We start from the raw sequence: 20685 nt of genomic DNA on the forward strand, positions 1-20685 counted from the left end.
TTACATTACATTGCCAAGTAACCACTGCAATTTCTCCTGCTTTAAATTAGGTCCGACCCCAAAGCTACAATCACCGAAGAAAAAGAAAATTGCCGAATTCCAAATGGAGAAGACGCCTTCCATCTCCCGCATCTAACTCTGATATACTCCCGCTATGTTCCCATATGCATGAAGTAGTTTTAATTGAGAATTCACGATGGAACTCTGGCGCTGTTTAATTAAGGGGGGGATAGGAGGCCTTCGGATCCCATCGAGAGTTTGCCCTGCCCCGCCAAAGATCTAGGCAGCTTGCCGTCCAACATGAAAACTGAAATGAAGACAAGGAAAATGGGACCTGCAATGTTTAGCTGAATAATCAATCAACCGGATGCTCAGAATTGGGGAGCCAACTGTCCTAACATGATGCCTTGCTGTCACCGGTGTGTGAAACATTTGAAAACAAAGCATGCATTTTTAAAGAATATTTGCTATCCCTCATCATCACATTGATGAAAAGAGATAAAAGTGGTTTAATTAGTTGCTTGCACAATTAATCAACATTAATTGGGTGGCAGCTCTACTTAAAAAAATCACACAATGGCTGAAGAAGAACTCTATACTGTTTCTTGCTGAGAAAAGGCTATTGTTCTGTCATTACTGGGCAGGTTCTAAGGATCTGTGAGATAGATCCCAGGATGGTATAATTACCATTAAGTCAGTTCAGATTTGCTTTTTTAAATATTTGATGTATTGCATATTAGAATACACACCAGGAGAATGTCCCACCATATTTATAGTTTTTGTATTGTGGTTATTTTGCCATTGCTTTGACCTACCTGCACAATATAAAATCATGCAGGGCATTGTTTACCCTGGCAGCACACCTCTTTCCCTTGCACACACAGAGAAGACAATAATATTAATAATCAGTGTTCCTTAATTCCCACATGCTTTACTGAATAGAGCTTACAAAATCATTTTAATACTGAAAAAGTGGTAAGCAATGCTAGCTTTTGAGGAAAGTACCACAATCCTGGAACCATTATGAAGAAGGCCTTCTTCCTTGCCACAGATAACATTAATTCCAGGAAGCATACAGCTAGAATTTTAGAATTACAGTGTTATAAAACTGGGAGGTCCATTGGAGGTCATCTATTCCAACTGCCTTCTCAATGCAAGTTTTGCAATCTGGATGGAACTACAGATTCTAAAGCAGATGGCTATCAAACCTCCACTTAATTACCTCCAGGCTCTAGCAAAGGGGGTACTTGATGATGAACTTAGCAGGTTGGATGGTCTATCCACATACAGAATAATAAGCTTATGATAAATGGAAGACTTCAAAAGGTCAGAGCCTGTGCGCATGCACGGACACACACATGCGCGCGCACACACACATAGTGCGACAAGTGACTAATAATAATAATAATCCATGTGCACCATCCACATAAAGGAAAACTTAGTTCTGCTCCTAGGATACCCAAATTATGTGGTAAGAATACATTACACAAAATCATACTCTGTTGTTGTTGTTGTTGTTACAACTCCAGCAGTGTTTTCCATTGTACAAATATACTTTGCAATTCTTCATGCATCTAACTTGCGGCATGGCTGCATGGAGACTTGTTTTGCACCATCTGCACCGCAGATCTAGCTTTTAAGCAATGCAGATTCATTTAAGTTTTGTGGTATGTGAGCAATGACATGGACATGGAAGAATGGAAGGATTGGGGAGGTATGGAAATCTGTATAACAAGGACCTGCTGGAGGGCAGGTTTGCCTTCCATGTGGTCGGGGGAGATAAAGGTATTCCAGGTGATGCATCCTCTTAGTCAGAAGATGGTGATGGCATGGTCCCAAATAAGGAACTAGTCAACCTCATTTGATTAGATTCCTCTGCCACACAACTCTGGGACCTCCTCATCTCATGACATGACACATAAGAGTCATTTGTTTGTGCATTTGTGCAGCACTCATGCATTCAAAATGAACCTAGTATGCATATAGAACACATTCCTTAATCTATTATCACACCTTTCTCTCCCACTTCCCCCTCTCCTAGTCCCTTAATCTGGGAGCAGGTGGTGCTGTGGACTAAACAACTGAGCCTCTTGGGCTTGCCGATTGGAAAGTCAGCGGTTCAAATCCCTGTGACGGGGTGAGCTCCCATTGCTTTGTCCTAGCTCCTGCCAACCTAGCAGTTTGAAAGCACGCCAGTGCAAGTAGATAAATAAGTACCACTCCGACAGGAAGGTAAATGGCATTTCCATGTGCTCTGGTTTCCGTCATGGTGTTCTGTTGTGCCAGAAGCGGTTTAGTCATGCTGGCCACATGACCTGTAAAGCTGTCTGTGGACGAACACCGGCTTCCTCGGCCTGAGAGTGAGATGAGCGCTGCAACCCCATAGTCGCCTTTGACTGGGTTAAGTGTCCAGGGGTCCTTTACCTTTTACCTTAGTCCCTTAATTATGCTCTACGGCTAACTTTGTTCAGTCTAACACACTCTTTCCTATAGTGAAATAACCCCCTCCATCTAGCCGAATTGGTCAAAAAACATACATTTTAAAATTTTATTTAATTTTGTGTTTTTTAAAAAATACTTTCTTGGCACTAGCTATGCCCAGGTAAAAATAAAAGCCACTCTCCTTCCCAAGCAAAAACACTGATGTGATAAAATAAAATATAAATGTGTTACCTGGAAAATGGTTATTACAATCAAGGCAGTTTTGCTGTGCCCTGTAATCTCCCAGTGAGGTATGTTGCTCCAGTTTTTATACAAAAAAGCACACACCTTGTGTTTTGCTTTCCTTTTCTGTTAATATGCACACATATACATTTTGCATATGCCCATGGAGAGGGTTTGGGAAGAACTCATAAAACCACCTGTTCAGCACACCCTGCAGGTGATATTTACAAAACCTTAAGCATATTGTCAGCAACTGATTGAGGGCTGCCGCAGTTGCCATTCCTCCAAACACATCATGATGTATGAAAACAAGTGCTGTATTTAAGTCGTTGGGAGTATTTATCTTCCCTGAGCAAAACAGTCAGCGTGTTCCCAAGAAACCTTAACTTTCTTTGACAAAGCTCCTATCACAAGTGCAAGAAAAAATACCAATTCTTTACAATAATCCCCCGTAACGCAAGCACAGAAACCACTGGCATTGCAATGCCTCTAATCACACAGATGACAGACTAGTTAACAGCCTCCATCACTGCGGAATATCTCATCATATTCTCAAGGAACAGGAGCCTGACAATGGATGGGAACCTACACTGTTGCCAGAGGTATGATCGGAATCAGTAGCACACAGAATCTGCGATAAGCCGAGATAGAAAAGAGTGAGCTTCCTTTGTTTTCGATAATATTCAGCCATTTCGCTTTAAGCAGGGTTGCCGGTCCCCCTCCCGCACCTTCCAAGATTTGTTTGGGTGTGTTCCCCATGCAGAAGAGCAGCATGTCTGTATCAGGCAGGATGCTTGGCTTGGGCTGAGGTTATCATCATGCCCTTTAATGGAAAACTGGTGGGAGGACAGAATGGAGTATTCTGGAGTAGGGCATGGTTGGCACAATGAACACGAGCACGGCTTCTAGGGTGGGCACGATGCCATGTTTTGTTCCAGGTCCCATTTGTTTCCCCGATTTTATAGTTGAGTTGCATATCTAGTCATCTGGACGTGGACTAGGGCTACTCAAAGTTAAGGCAATGGATTCTACCACACTGTTCATTCCACAGGAGCAAACAACAAAACTGCAAAGCAATACATTTTTTTTAATGAAACAAATAACAAATATATATATATATATTTTAAATGTTAGGAACATCTGCAAAAAGTTGAAAACAGACACATATCCTCAAAGCTAACAATTTCTAGATTAAAAAGGTAAAGGGACCCCTGACCATTAGGTCCAGTTGCAGCCAACTCTGGGGTTGCGGCGCTCATCTCACTTTATCGCCCAAGGGAGCCGGTGTACAGTTTCCGGGTCATGTGGCCAGCATGACTAAGCCGCTTCTGGCGAACCAGAGCAGTGCACAGAAACGCCGTTTACCTTCCCGCCGGAGCGGTACCTATTTATCTACTTGCACTTTGACGTGCTTTCGAACTGCTAGGTGGGCAGGACTAGGGACCGAGCAACGGGAGCTCACCCTGTCGCAGGGATTCGAACCGCCGACCTTCTGATCAGCAAGCCCTAGGCTCTGTGGTTTAACCCACAGCGCCACCCGCGTCCCAATTTCTAGATCACTGGGAACAATACATTTCAGCCAACAAATGCCAGGGTACAGTAACGGCAAACACAAACACACACCCACACACACCCATTCTGCTCTTACTGCTGAGCCTTCACCTAATTGCAGTAACTTCCTCTTGACTTGCCGCTCTCCCCCCCCGCTTGGTAAGTGGTAGTGACATGCACCATTAGGAAGATAGGGGAACAAAACAGCTCCACCCGCTCAGTCCTGCTGGCTGCCACTTCCTGGGTGAACAGGGATTTACATTCAGCCTAACTGTTAATAATGAGGAAGATGGTTGGCTCTCATCAAGGAGAGCACTCCATAACCAGGGAACCACTACCGAAAAGGCCCTGCCACATGTCAGTGCTAGCAAGGCACCACTACTGAAAAGGCCCTGTCATGCTAGAAGCTGTTATTTTAGGAACTTGGTTCCCAAACAATTTGGGGCTTTGTATGCTCATGCTAACACCTTGAATTGAGCCTGGTAGCTCACTGGCAACCAGTGCAGTGCTTTCAGGACTGATGACACAAGCTGCCCCACTCACCACCCTAGACGCTGCGTTCTTCACTAACTGCAGTTTCTGGTCCGTCTTCAAAGGTAAGCCCACATAGAGTGCATTGCAATAGCCCATGCAGAAGGCCACTAGAGTATGGACAACTGAGGCCAGGCTATCCCAGCCTGGAATAGTCTAGGAAAAGTTGCAAGGATGCAGTGTACATAAGCCAGGAGGACTGGGCCTCACATTTCTCACCTCTGTACTAAATAAATCAACCAGTAAACATCATTTCAAATCAGAAGCAGCCAGTGCACAGTGGATTCAAAGCGCATTATACATGGAGTCCAGCTGAAGCCACTGTTTCAGGGACAGCATGGGTATTAGGCTGGGTGAGGCAGGCTGCCTCAGGCAGCAGATTTGGAAGCATCATTAAAGGGCAGCAAACAATCAGTTATTCATTGTAATATTTTTACCACCAACAGAGGGGCACCGTTTGGATTTTCTGCAGCAGGCACCATAGTGTCCTGGTTCGCCTCAGAGGCGTTTGATTGATACACCTTGCAGCCAGTTTGCAGTGCAAGAGAAGGAAGAGGGAGATAGATCATAATTCTGCCCCACCCCCTACTTGAAAAGCCAAGCTGGCCGCCACACGGAATAATCAGAAAACCCTGCTGTGAGGACACTGAGCTGAAGCTGCTGCTGCTGCGCATTTGTGGCCAGTTTTGCAGCAGGAGAATTAGGCCATTGGCAAGAGCACCGAAAGGCACGGTGGCATCGGAAGAGAGGCCAGGTGGTTTGTTGTGGAATTTAGATTTGGTAGCCAATAGAATTTTTCAGGGGTGAGGAAACTGTCCCCTGTGAATGTTGCTGAACTCCAACTCCCATCCTCCCTGAACCCTGACCAAGATGGTTGGGACTGATGGGATATGGGAGTCCAGAAACATTTCGCGGGCTGCAGGTTTCACATCCCTGGCCAATTTCATCATGTTCAGGGAGGAGAATAAACTAGCAGAAGATGCAGAGGCTGAGGTACATGTGAGAATAAAATGAAGTACGAAATCAATATAATTTCAGTTTAAAATATGCACTAATATTTTGTGAAATGAATCTCTCTTCTTCCCAGAACGGATTTTTCTCCTTCTTAATTTGCCTGCCCCCTGTGCCCTTAGCAGTAACTTAAAACACACGTACAAAGCACGGCTTATACTGGCATCGGGATAAGTGAAGGGGAAACATTTCACTTGCTAGCTTCCCTCGTTCCAGCTTACAGATAAAGGCACAGAAGCAGAGCCAGTTTCGTTTCGTATCCAAACGCAGAAACTCCGCCGCTTCCCCTCTTATCTCTCTACCTCCTGAAATGGCTCAAGGGATGGAGAGGCAAGAAGAGATTTGCAGCAGTGGGAGGATAAACAAAGGGGCCTTCTCCTTCCAAAGTCTGGCCTGATGGCACATCAGGCCACCACCCTGCTGAAGCTAAGCCGGTCTGGGCCTGGTCAGTGCCTGGATGGGAGACCCTCTGGGAACTGCCTTGAGTTCCATGATGAATGTAAGGAAAAGAAACATAAAATGCATTTTCCACCCTCTCTGACTCCCACAGGACACTAGTGTAAGGAGGAAAAGGTAAGGCTGGCAGAAATGACAATGATGAAGAAAGAGAAAAGGCTGCCTGACTGCATAGAGGGAGATCTTGGTGACCTCCTTCACTGTGACATCCCACAGGGCAGGAGCACATGCAGTGGTACAGTGGTACCTCGGGTTAAGTACTTAATTCATTCTGGAGGTTTGTTCTTAACCTGAAACTGTTCTTAACCTGAAGCACCACTTTAGCTAATGGGGCCTCCCGCTGCTGCCGTGCCGCTGCTGCACGATTTCTGTTCTCATCCTGAGGTAAAGTTCTTAACCCGAGGTAATATTTCTGGATTAGCAGAGTCTGTAACCTGAAGCGTATGTAACCTGAAGCGTATGTAACCCGAGGTACCACTGTACCTCGGTTTAAGAACAGCCTTGTTTATGAACTATTCAGTTTACGAATCCGAAAAACCAGAAATAGTGTCCCGGTTTGTGAACTCGGTCTAAGAACGGAATCGGAAGGGTGGAAGGGCACTGGCGGCAGGAGGCCTCAATAGGGAAAGCACACCTTGGTTTAAGAACTGTTTCGGCTTAAGCACGGACTTCCAGAAAGGATTAAGTTTGTAAACCGAGGTACCACTGTGCTGGAGACAATGGCATTTGATTGGTCTCTGCAGGACTGGGGGATTTGGGGCTACCATGAAAGTTTGTCCTCTCCTTTGACCACCAAGTCCAGAGTAAGCCAGTACTGAATCTGCAGGAACCCTGATGCCCCTCTGTACCCAATGACTCCTGCATCCAATGAACCTCTCGAAATGTATACATTCACAGGGGAGAAGGAAGAATGGCCATTTCAAAATGTCCGTGTTGCGTTTCCCATCCGTTTATGGACTTTACATGATTTATAGACATGTTGGTGGCGAAAAATGCCTATTTCCTAACTTTCCTTGCTAGGTATTGCCTCCCTGGCAGAGAAACCTCTTCTCGCCCCACTACCCACCCTGATGGGAAGCTTTTAACGGGTGGCGTGTTAAATCAAATCGCTCCAGTGTGGTTTTTCATCAGTTAATGGCTGCTGTGAAATGGCATGAAAGACGGTGTACCCTAAGGGGGTGGATGGCAGGGATTAACGGGGAAGTCCAGAAGTGGGGAGATGGACATCTTCTAAGGTTCTCTTTATTAAGCAAAATATTAAAATACATGGCAATGATTCTGAGCAACACAATCAAAAAGGAAACACATATGTCTACTCTTACATTAGGAAAGCTGTGAGCTGCTGCTGCCTTTGTTGTTTCATCTCCCCCCCTCCCCCCCATTAAATCAGACACTTCTTCTAAATCAAGCCCTGGGGGAGTACGAGACAAAAGTGATGAGAAGGCAGTGTGTGAATACAAAAGTGGAGCATGTGTTTTATAACTAACTCTGCTCAGAGATCAAGGGAAATGTCATTGTTTATAGCCATCAGAAAAGAATCAATGTAATTATATTTGTAGTATCAATTCAGGTCATTATTCTAATACATACACCGCAAAGCCACATGAGCAGTTTGCAGCTGAGCTGATGTGTTTATTACTTAACTCCTTCCTGTTGAGTTACTTTATTATTATTATTATTTAAAAAGACATGTTCCTCTTCCTCCAAATGCATGCACCCAAACTGAACAGAGGCAGGGTGTAATACCTTGTCACTTTAGCTGAAGGATGTTGTTGGGTCCACATGAGCAGACACAAAGACACCAAAGTCTCAGTGTATTCACCCTGCACAGAGAGGGTCCCCCTAAGTGGCATCTGGTCCATTCGGGCAAATGGGCCACTACCCAACCAACCTCAGTCTGCCTTCAGCCAACCCCACCTGCCCAGCGGAATAAAGATCTACATCGGGACGTGCTGACCCCATGGATTCTGCCACCTGTGGCAGTCGCCTCACCTTCCCTCATGGGTGGGCCGGTCCTGACGGTGGGACATCTAAAAGAGCAGAAAAAGAGGTCGAACCGCAAGATGGTGCAGGCAAAATCCTCACCAATGTTGGCCCCATAAATGAAGGAAAGGCCCCACCTAGATCATCCACTGCAATGCTTGGTCACAGAAAAAAGCTCTTTGGACTTCTCCTGTGTTCAGAACAGAGTACCCAATGAAATGTCAGTATGTTTAAAGGAGAGGCTGGACCAATGCAAATAGAAACTGAGCAGAGAAGGCATTGCAGATATTTATTGAGACCTCTCAGACATCCAAGAAGGTACTGGCAGGCACAGTGGTGACCACAGCTGGTGTGTTGGCAACCCAGGTTATCTTTATCCCTATAAAAATTATGAAGTCTGCTAAATAAAGGAACAACAACCCCAAACCTTTAAAGGACGGGAAAGAAATGTGTTTAAAAGCACAAACTCCCAGCAACAACAAATAACCGGGATTGCCAATGTAGTGTCCTCCTAATGGTCTTTGACTACATCTCCCATCATCACCAGCTAGTATGGCCAATGATCAAGGATGATGGGATTTGTAGCTCCAACAACATCAGGATGGCACTATGTTGACTGTCTCATGGATAGAATCCAGCCATCATCTCAATCCTTCTCAGCTGGCCTTTATTCCACTTACTGACATCCACCCAAGTGCTGATTCCAGGGGAACAGGAATCAGGACCTGGAAGTGGCAAGCTAGGTTGGGCAGATAATAGTTACGTGCATGTTCTGTAGATGTCCCCTGCCCCTACAGAGATGTTCAGGAATCCTCCCTCTTCAGAGATACAGACTCACAAAGGATTAGGGTTTCCATCTAAGTATTCATAGATTGTAAAGTCACCTGTCCCATTTGATTCATAGCACCTCAACTGTGAATGTATAAAAACAGCCACGGGGGATTCAAAACCTGGAGTTACACATGTGTTAAACAGAGACTGTGCAATCCCAAAGCCATAAAAGATGACTGAAGCTAAAATCAATAGGACCGAAACATGTATCGAAAGCACAACCCAAAGAAAATTCTACCCATATGGAAAGGGCTAGATTGTTCTTACTTTTCCGCAAAGTTCCAGGATTTTGCTAATCAGAAATATAGGAGAGTCATGTAGAGACATTTTCTTACATCTTTGTGGTAAAGACAGCAGAATCTGGAAGCTGCCAGATGAATTAAGAGCTGAGAGACTTACCTAAGGGAAGAAAAAGAAAGAAAGAAAGAAAGATGTGAATTAATAAATAGAGCTGCATTAGGAAGACACAATCAGATTTGGTTTGTCACACGCTATGATAAATGACCAGATTACTTATGTATACTCAATGAGTTGTTGTTGTTGTTTGTTGTTGTTGTTGTTGTTGTTACTATTAAAATTAAATTTTCAATTATGTTTAGAAGCTAAGCAAATTCTGAGCACTAAGAGAAAGTCATCAATTATTCATCCAGGAGTGACTTATATTATAATCCATATAATCCCTTTTCAAAAGTGTCAATATAAGGCAGGCAGTATTTCCATTTTAGAATGCAGTCAATGAATCATAGAATCGTAGAGCTGGAAGAGTCCATGAAGGTCATCTAGCCCAACCTCCTGCAAAGCAGGAATCCTTTGCCCAAAGTGGGGCTCAAACCCATAACCCTGAGATTAAGAGTCTCATGCTCCACCAACTGAGCTATCCAGCGGCTATGATAAAATAAATCACAGAATACTCTCAGTTACCAGCTGGGCAGAAGACTAAGCAGGTACACGGGGTACCTGGTCACAGTCTTCTCCACTGTGGTCAGCTGTGTTATACTTCTACAGTGGTACCTTGGGTTACAAACACTTCGTGTACACGTCTGTAACCTGAAGTGTCAGTAACCCCAGGTAAAGGTAAAGGTAAAGGTAAAGGGACCCCTGACCATTAGGTCCAGTCGTGACCAACTCTGTGGTTGTGGTGCTCATCTCGCTTTATTGGCTGAGGGAGCCGGTGTCCAGCTTCCGGGTCATGTGGCCAGCATGACTAAGCCGCTTCTGGCAAACCAAAGCAGCGCATGGAAACACCGTTTACCTTCCCGCCGGAGTGGTACCTATTTATCTACTTGCATTTTGACGTGCTTTTGAACTGCTAGGTTGGCAGGAGCTGGAACTGAGCAACGGGAACTCACCCCGTCACGGGGATTCGAACTGCCAACCTTCTGATTGGCAAGTCCTAGGCTCTGTGGTTTAACCCACCCTCTCATAACCCAAGGTACCACTGTATAATTATTATTACTATTACTGCTGCTACTACAGTGGTACCTTGGGTTACAAACACTTCGGGTTACAGACTCCGCTAACCCAGAAGTTGTACCTCGGGTTAAGAACTTTACCTCAGGATGAGAATAGAAATCGCACGGTGGCGGCAGCAGGAGGCCCCATTACCTAAAGTGGTACCTCAGGTTAAGAACGGTTGCAGGTTAAGAACGGACCTCCAGAATGAATTACCGTAAGTTTGTAACCAGATGTACCACTGTATTTCAATTATTTCTAAATTTCCATCTATTATAATATGCAAATTCCATGCAAATCATTACCCGCTTTTGGGAAATGCTTCCTTTTTTCCCCACCGTCGCCACGACTGATCTTCCCTTGAAACAAGCAGACATAAAAGGAGCATTGGGTGGGCCCTACTCTCAACTACACATGAGGCTACAGTGGGGGTCAGTTACGCTGGGGGAGTCATGTGCTGAATGCCATCAAAGAAATCCCAGAATCCTTTGCAACACAAATCAGCTCCTCAGTGGGCAGGGCAATAAGAAATGCAGAAAAAGAAAAAGAAATAGAGGGGAGGGGAAAGCCCACATTATTATAAGCAAACCAATACTACTGGATAGTAAAATTCTGGACAACAGCCAACCCCATTATAACTTTATCCCTGTAAGGCTTGAAGACAAGTGTTTTACAGACCTACTATTTCTTCAGCATGCAATTTATAAAGATTAAAGATTAACATTTACAGAAAAAAAAGTTGCTGCTTAATAGTTTGGCGATGCCATAAAAACTAACACTTTTCATTATAATAGCATTTTATGGCACATAAGAGCCAGAACACCCCACAGGTCTTTTCCCTTCCTTCTCAATATCTAATGGGAGTGGGGGAGAGACATATGCACCCTTTAAAGAAAAGAGACCCCTCAAAAGAATAAAAGCTTTCGTTGTTGTTTTTCAATCCCCCTGCGTCAGCAAATATATATCATTCCTTATGTCCCTCCAAGGTGAGGTCTGTTGTGCAGAGAGATAAAGCCTTGAGGAAAGAAATGGTTTAAAATCAAATTAGTCATTGTATATGCATTCTGTGCCCATTTTGACAATGCAGAATTTTAATGAGCCGAAATCTGCAAAGGCATTTGCACTGACAACAAACTGTTTAATTCACTCGGCAATTCCAAAAGCAAGCTGGAGTAATGACTTTATAATTTTTAATTATCATGGAAGAGCCCTCATCTGTGTGTTCCTTTTCTTTCTCTCGCTCTCCCCCTCTCTTTTTCTTTTACGACTGTGCATACTCTATTAAAATTTTAATATCCATATTTTCACCTTCGGCCAGTAATATTTTCATTATTCTGCAAATAAAAACAGTAATGTAAACAAATCGTTGGCAGGCATTCACCAAGAATTTAAAAGAGTGACAACCAGCTGTATTGGTTTGAATTTGCATGTAGAATCAGGCTCTAAACTCCCCCCCCACCACCACCCTCACCTGAACTTTATAAAGGACTTGTAAAGGCAAAAATCTCTGCTACAGTTGAGCCCTCAATCCATCTTTTGTTTTTTAATGCAATGGCAGACCATTATTATGTTATATGACGGATAATATAAGATGATGTTTCTGAATATGTGTGGAGTACCTTTCTCAAATCAATGGGTAACCTAAGGGCCCCACACATCTGGAGTGATAGGAAATAGTTTTGAAGACAATTGCATACCCTCCAACACTTTGAACCCCAAATCCGGGACGCCATCTTCCTGGGTTTTTTTTTATTGTGAGAGCTCTGCGGCCATTTTGGTTTCTGTGATCTCGCTTGATTTCACTCCACAGCAACCCACCCCCCAAAAAATGTTTTCCCCAAGGCATGCTGCCCTAAAATGTGCAGTTTGGGGAACTGTGCGAGATCATAGCCCTGAAAAAGTGGGGGTGGGGTGGGGTGGGGAATCACGTCGTGGAATCGCAAGAGATCACAGCAACCAAAATGGCTGCCATTTTCCCATGATAAAAAACCGGGATGCCCTTTTTCTGGGACACTTAAAGGTAAAGGTAAAGGGACCCCTGACCATTAGTTCCAGTCGTGACTGACTCTCGGGTTGCGGCGCTCATCTCGCTTTATTGGCCGAGGGAGCCGGCTTACAGCTTCCGGATCATGTGGCCAGCATGACTAAGCCACTTCTGGCAAACCAGAGCAGCGCATGGAAACACCGTTTACCTTCCCGCCGGAGCGGTACCTATTTATCTACTTGCACTTTTGATGTGCTTTCGAACTGCTAGGTTGGCAGGAGCAGGGACCGAGCAACGGGAGCTCACCCCATCACGGGGATTCAAACCACCGACCTTCTGACTGGCAAGGCCTAGACTCTGTGGTTTAGACCACAGCACTTACAGGGTAAGAAATCATTTCCAGGTTGGATTGGGTCCCACTAACTCTCATTTTTGAAACCAAACAATGTCTGATGTAGACCAATGTGTTCGAAATTACTATTGGTTGGGGAGGTTTTGTTGTCAAGGCCAGACTGTCATGAAACACACTGATCTACTTGTGTTAGGTGGCAGACTGGGAGGGACAACAAAACGAGTGTCCCCACACCGAATGTCCAAGACCTATTGGGCCACCAAAATGAGTGAACACAAGTGGTGTCCCATCTAAAGAAGACTGGCAAGTTATATTAATGGAATATGCTGAAATGGCAAAATTGACTATGAAACTGAGAGGAAGAGATGACAACAAATTTAAGGAAGAATGGAAGATGTTTATTGCATATTTACAAAAGCAATGAACACAGGTTGATACATTAGCAGGGTTTTAAGATTACTTGTAATTGTGTTATGAATGTATAATATGAATTCAAATAGGATAAAATTTAACAATAGACATGCAGTACAGTAGTACCTCGGGTTACAGACACTTCAGGTTACACACTCCGCTAACCCAGAAATAGTACCTCGGGTTAAGAACTTTGCTTCAGGATGAGAACAGAAATCGCGCAGCCGCAGCGCGGCGGCAGCAGCGGGATGCCCCATTAGCTAAAGTGGTGCTTCAGGTTAAGAACAGTTTCAGGTTAAGAACAGACCTCCAGAACGAATTAAATTCTTAACCCGAGGTACCACTGTATGTTGATAAATAAAAGAACCAAGGAAGGGATTAGAGGGAAGTCAATTTGCTTTGCTTTGTTTTTGTATTGTTGTTGTTTTTATTTTTGTTATTTTGGAAAATCAATAAAATGTTATTAAAAATAAATAAATGAGTGAACACCAGCCATCAAATTCTTGTGGATCCTGGTGGAACAAGACCCCCACACCAGTGCTACAGGATGCCGGTGATGCTGTTGAAATTCTTCATGTCTGGCTCCACAATGATATGATGACTGGTGGTAAATGTAGAGGTCATAATGTGGCCAGGCCATCACCTGTAAGAGATACGTTGCCCTTTGCTTACCACTGGTGACATTCGACAGGGTCTTAGACAACAGGGAATTGTGTTGGGGGATGTGTGTCACTGAAGAAGTAAATGAATGGATGAATCAATGTAATGTTCAGCTTAGCTTTGGATGAAAAGCAGACAGAACAAGCCTTGCTGATGCGGTTCTGCCCACTTTACCTCTAAAGAGCAAAAAAAGAGAAAAGAAAGAAAAAGAAGGCATATCCCATTTCCCTGATTTAATAGACCATATTAGAAAGCAACCAGAAGCTGAAACAGCACCTTTGGTCTCCCCACACACCCCACGAGCCTCTTTCCAGGCCAAGGTAGTAGTTTATGTCATATTTCAGATAGTGTTTGTGCTAGGAAAGGCTAATACAGTTTTATTTTCCTTGAGAAGTTATCCAGCTTCCATCCTTCATATTACTTTGATCTTGCTAAGCTTCCCACCTCTCTGTGTGTACACACACATACACAATTTGGTATCAAGCAGAGTCAGGTACAACAGGCAAATCTTTTCCTCTTCATCAGAGCCTGACAATAGACTCAAAAGTTAAAGGCACCCCGTCTGGAAAAGCTGCAGTGCATGACATTTTATTGAGACAACCCCCATAGGGGAATCAAACAGTGTGAAACATGGCTAACTTCGACTGGAAATGCAAGCGATTAAAAAAACAACCACATACGCAGAAGCGAGCCAAGTTTACAGTCCAGTGCCAATACAAATGGTGCCGAACATCTCCTGTTAAGTTATGCCAAGCCCAAGTCTTGCCCGTCAAAATGTAAACTATGTGGGTTTATATCCAAGCTGCTGGAAACTTACATGGCTTTGGGTGAAACTTTGCAAAACTGTGAAAGGCTTTTTAAAGAGGTGGCAACAGGAATTGTCTAGTTATGACAGCATTGCCGCATGCCACCCCAATCTCTGAGCAGTGTGAGATTCCAAGGGTTGGAGGCACTTACCCAGGATTTGTGTTTCCTTTTGGAAATTGAGGCACAGTGGAGAGTGTGGTGTATTTATGATATGTGGATTATACAACCTGAGGCTAGGATGGAGGGGTTCCCAGCATCAGCACCCTCAACGGGTCTTGTTTCTCTCATAGCCACAGCCTTGGATTCAAGCAGAAATCAAACATCATGCTCTGCTTCTCTGGCTTTATTTCTGGGCCACATCATTACCACCAACTTACCTCTAAACCTTTTATCTTTCTAACTTGCTGTGAGCTGGGCCCACCCATTTGGCATCTCACAAACATCTTGCCTTTGTTCTCTTAATAGCCCTTCACCCCAGGCGATGACCTAATCAGTATGCTTGCTTATATTTTGACACTTGCTGGACCTAGGGGTTAGAAAGGCCTGGCACCCGAACTTGTATGACTGTGTTGCATTGGTAATGTAGCAGCATAAAACTACGCAATTCTTGACTGTCAAGGACCACACACAGTCAGTAAACACAAAACGGGGTAGAGGAACAGCAGAATAGTATATCATCATGAAAGCAAACTTTAGCTATTTTAAAAGTACACTTAGGAGTTGGAGGGGAGTTGTGACCCACAATAATTCAGCTGCCATTTTTTTTTTCATATGAGAAAAAAAAATCAGCTGATCCATACTTCAGAAGATATGTTCTCAAGACTTCATGGTTAATTTTTCTAAGCACCAGGCATCTGTATTTTTGCAAGCCTGGTCCTGATGGTTTAGCTGGCCAGCACAAAAACAGCCAGGAGCAGCTACCACAGAAAGCTCAGTTTCTTTGGTATGTGGCAAATCCAAGTGTACAGTAGATTAAGATGAGGAGGTAAGACGTCTGGGGATTGTGCTGGACAATGGCTGACATAAGAGGAAACACAGATGGCAAGCAAAGAAAGTGGGGAACATGATGCTTTATTCTTCAGAAGCTCTCTCTGTGTTGTGCCACATCCCTGCATCTAGGATCCATTGTGAATATTTAGATGACCCATGGGTCACCACAATTTGGGGAAGCCCTCAGCACCCCTTTCTACACTTGAGAATGTGACTCTTCCATCATCTTCAGACTCTGAAGACAGCTCCTCTTTAACTTCTCCTGCTCCACAGCCATGGAGGACCATACAACTGCAGAACTGGCTACAGGGCCTTCAGGACTTCAGATCTCTCTCACAGAGGGGAGGAGAAGTCATTGGAAGGGAAAGCCCAGCCAGCCTTCTGAAGCTTTCAGCTGTGTATGGGCCTCTGCTGAGACAACCTCTTCCATGGCTCAGGTAACAAGGCCCAGTGTGGTCAGAAGAGGTTCTGCTAATTGATATAACATTCCTTGAAGCACTAAGTCCAAGAAGGGCAGGATACTGTGAGGTCATATGGAGTAAAGAGTCAGACATGCACAGTGAACAGAGGAAGAATTAGTCTTTCTCTCCCTCTTCCTAACTTATTAAAATCCTCCAGCCTAATGGCAGATGGTTTTGTTAGTAAAAGGAGGCAAGATAGACCCATTGAGGTACTTACTTGCAGCCATTGCTCGAAAGGATTTCCAGTCTCAATGAAAGACAGATTCATTTTCTGTAAATGAGGGCAAAGTCACCCAAAAGGCTTTGCTTCATGGATGGCATATTTCTGTTCACCAACAAGCATTCTGATACATCCTGCTGCATCACTTTGATTCTCTTTCTTCTCCTTCTTCTGCTCCATTTTTATTTTTTAAAAAAATAAGATTTCTACCCACTATCCCTCCCTTCAATATAGATTTCAGGTCAAGTGCAGGGCAGTTTGAAAAGGCTTAGGCAGTTTGAAAAGGAAAATATTAAAAGGGCAGAAGTGACAAGAAAGGCTGCCTCCCTGTCGAAATTCAGGAACAAGGGGAACACTCAGAGGGAAGATCATGACTGTCACTTTGATGAGCGACAAAGTGTGCCGTGCCTGATACTGTCAGAGAAAGCACACCTTGCGCATTTCCCTTTTTTTTTGGAAGCAGGGGATTGTGGAGAATTGTATCATGCATTTGCATAAATGCATTGCTTTAAATTACTAAAGAATCCTACATGTTGCTAACAATTGCTATAGTTTTCGAATGCTGGGCTGTTCCCTCCTCTGGAGGACAGTGAAGGCTGTCACATTACAGCTAAAAGCAAACTGCCCCATCAACCTCTGTCTGTTCTCAGCCAGCTGCCATTTGCCTGCCTTCTCGCTTGTTATGTGTCACATGTCTGTTTACAATCCAGCACGGTTAGCTGGCCTTTCGACCCAAGGAAGCCGACATCATCATCACCACCACCACCATCATCAACATTTTATTTGTATGCCGCCTTTCCATAGTTGAAACTATGCTCAAGGCACCTTACAACATGACAAGATTGACATAATTACAAACATAGCAGAAGTCATAAGCAATAAATAAAACGCATCAAAATGTACACAACCAAATGGAAACAATTTCCACGTAAATCATAAGATCTAAGACTAAAGATAGAACAATAATATCAATAACAGCAACAATCTCTCTCAACCCCCTCCCCCATAAACAATACTCCAGCCCAAGAATCTGTTCAACAGCTTTTGTAGCTGGAGTCAGTCCACACTCTACTCTCCCAGGCCAGATGGAGAAAGGCCACTGAGGTAGGGTGCAGGTCTTCCAGGGCTCACAGCCAAGATGGTCTCATTTAAAACAACACAGATAAAAATTAAAAATAATTTAAAAGGGGAGTCCTCGGTGCTAAACAGCAGCCACAGTCTTTGTGAAGCCTGACAGGCCCCTCCCCAAGCCAGGTGGAAAGAGGCAAGGACAAGGCCCTCAGTAGGCAGTCCTCCACTTCAGTGTGGTAAGAGATTCAAAGTCACCATCAATTTACTGATATGCACTGTTTTCCCCTCAGATGTATTGGCTTGACTCCTAACTATCTGCACAATTAAATATTATTTATTTACTGAACTTATTAATCACTATGCAAATAAGTTCTTCAAGTGACTTTTTTAAGTTACATGGAGCTTAAATAAAAAGAATACACGTGTTTGCCATAAAATACAAGAAACTTCATAAAAAGCCCACAGACAAAGCCCAATAATACAGCAACCAAAGCTTTGGCAGCAGCAGATCGTCAATAATAGCTGGCAGCTGCCAGTCATCAGAGTCCACCAAATGCAGGAAGGGGGAGGAGGAAAAGAAGTTGTTACCTGGTGCTGAAAACAAGTTAGCGATGATGCCAGGCAGATCCCACTGGGGTAAAATAACTACCACAGTTAGTAGCTCATAGCATGAATGGTTATCTGGGATTTTGTATATGTTTGTAAAATTTGCAGGCTGTTTTACATTCAATATTACTGCAACAGAGAAACGATTTGAATATACGCGAGTCACTTTATTTATTGTTTAAATATTGTAAATTTAAACAATAAATTTAATTTAAATATTGTAAATATGGTTATGAGATGCATATATTTGGACCCTAATTAGGCATCTGCAAAAAAGCTGCTTCCACTCACAGACAGGGCTAAGATAATAATAATAATAATAATAATAATAATAATAATAATAATAAATTTATTTATATCCCGCCCTCCCCAGCCGAAGCCGGGCTCAGGGCGGCTAACAACAACAAAATAATACAACATTCTAAAATCATTTCATTATAAAATTAATTCAAATCAAATTGATGGCAACCATTGGGCTAGAGTTCTGTGAAGATCCAGCGGAGGTCCCATTGGAAGAAGTGGAGAGAGGCAATTTCCACCATTTCCCGCTTCTTCCTGCATCATCTGACACCACCTCTGGAGCACGTTCCCAGGGGGCACAAAGGAAAGGGGAATCGGCAGAAGTTGCATTCACTCCCACTTCTGCTGAGGAAGCTCTCACTGAGAGAAATTCAAGTTAGGATCTAAGCCTTTGTGATCAGAGTGGTTCACGGAAAATTGAATGTGCAAAAAGCAGAATATCCATAATACGCAATTATGCTACACTAACAACACAGCAATGACCATTTGACAAGTAACAGGTCATTCAACACATATCAGAAGATTAACTGAGCGCAGAACATGCCAACAGGTCAATTAACAACCCACAGGCAAGCTTCTGCAAAATTCTAGTTGTGAACTGCAAATGAGACTGTGACGTGGCATACTGCATGTGAAACTCCTTGTCTTAAAGAGTTTGGCTAATTTCCTTTTTACTCGTGTTCTGCCAATACCTGGAGACACTTCACCGGTGGAGGGGAAGAGTCTCAGCAGCTCAGGGGCGGGGCATCTGCTTTGCATGTAGAGGGTCCTGGGTTCAAATTCTGACATCTCCATTCTTGAAACCCTGGAAACCCACTTCCAGTCAGAGTCAAGAATACTGAGCTAATTAGACCAAGCAGGAAGCTTCCTATGTGTGTGTGGTTTTTTTTAAGGTGTTCAATCCTATCACAATTTTATTTATTGCAAGCTCTAGCCTTCTGTGCTCTTTGTATTATTTCTGGGCTTCTCCTAGTACCGTATTTTTCGCCCTATAGGGCGCACCGGCCCATAGGGCGCACCTAATTTTTTTTGGGGGGGGAATAAAGCCTGCGCCCCAGGCTTCGGGATGCAGGCTGCTATCCGCAAGCCTAGGGACCCCGGGGGAACTCCCGCTGGGCTCCCCAGGCTTGCGGATATCTGCCCAAAGCCCGGGGTGCGCTCCGCTGCGCTCCCCGGGTTTCGGGCTGCAGGCTGCTGTCCGCAAGCCTTGGGAGCCTGGCAGGAAGTTGTGCCAGGCTCCCAAGGCTTGCAGATAGCTTCCTGAAGCCTGGAGAGCGAGAGGGGTCGGTGCGCACCGACCCCTCTCGCTCTCCAGGCTTCAGCGAAAGCCTGCATTCGCCCCATATTTGCCTTCATTTTTGGAGGGGAAAAAGTGTGTCCTATAGGGCGAAAAATATGGTATTTGTTGCTGCTGTTTTAATGACGGACTTGCTTTCTGTCTCATTAGCCACTTTTGGGACAGGTAAAGTGGGAGGGAAGGTTTTATTTTTCTAGAAATGCATAAAACAAAAGCTACTGCAGCCTTATCCTGAGACAATTTATGGGTCATCGAAAGAACACTCACTCAAAGACTTTTGCCAACTTAAGTGCCAGACACCTAAAAAAGAAAAAGTTTTTTTTTTTTTTTTTTTTGCCACAATGTGATATTAATTAAATTCTGAGCAGCAGGTCATCAGTAAAGAACAATTCACATGAGTACACCACTCAGAAAGAAAATACATTATTTCCACATGAATGTGTGAACTGCTTCAACTGGGGGGGGGGGAACCTGTGTTAGGGATCATGTGAAGTGACACAAAGAATTACTCTGTGGCGATCAATTTCTGAAATGCAGATGTTCAGAGAGAGAGAGAGAGAGAGAGAGAGAGAGAGAGAGAGAGAGATGTTTGGAAGACTGGGAGGGTCTGAGGCAGCAGCCATCAGGTGCTTCGAAAACACCGTCCCAGAAATCATGTGTTAAATTAGTCTCGGAGTGCACCATTCTCTACAGAAAGTGGGACAATGTTTGCTAACCATCGCCCAGACATTAATCTGTGGACATTTGGGATTGCTGCAAGGTTCTTGCAGGGAATATTTGAGCGGAAAGGCTTAAATGTGCAGCTGAAGCAAAGCCAGAGAGACGGAATGAATATAATGCGTATGGCAAGGAGTATGGTGACTGTGAGATAGAGAAACCCCTGTCAGCTTTTCATTTTAACATTTCTGTTTTCTGCGATCTGGTTATTGTTGTTTGCATTGCCTTATACATTTTGTATTTTCTTCCAGTTCAAAGGTGGGAGAACAACAACCATAATTATAATGGTGATAATCAGTGGGATATGAGAGTGACCAAAAAGAAAACAGC

The 20685-nt window shown here is 43.9% G+C and overlaps 1 protein-coding gene across 7 annotated transcripts in view; it reads right to left on the bottom strand.

The window, feature by feature from the left end:
• Positions 1-20685, bottom strand: part of CDH4 (cadherin 4) — a 792566-nt gene that overhangs the window by 533422 nt on the left and 238459 nt on the right. The window contains exon 1 of one of the 7 annotated variants that reach the window (XM_081011102.1): positions 9295-9312. The exons of the other annotated variants lie outside the window; for them this stretch is intronic. Coding sequence (XP_080867228.1) covers position 9295 — 1 coding nt within the window. The 5' untranslated portion in view covers positions 9296-9312. Of the gene's footprint in view, positions 1-9294; positions 9313-20685 lie in introns of those variants that run through there. 7 annotated transcript variants of the gene reach the window in all.

This window comes from Podarcis pityusensis, assembly GCF_964106645.2.
Source record: "Podarcis pityusensis genome assembly, chromosome: 6".
NCBI classification, from domain to species: Eukaryota; Metazoa; Chordata; class Lepidosauria; order Squamata; family Lacertidae; genus Podarcis; species Podarcis pityusensis.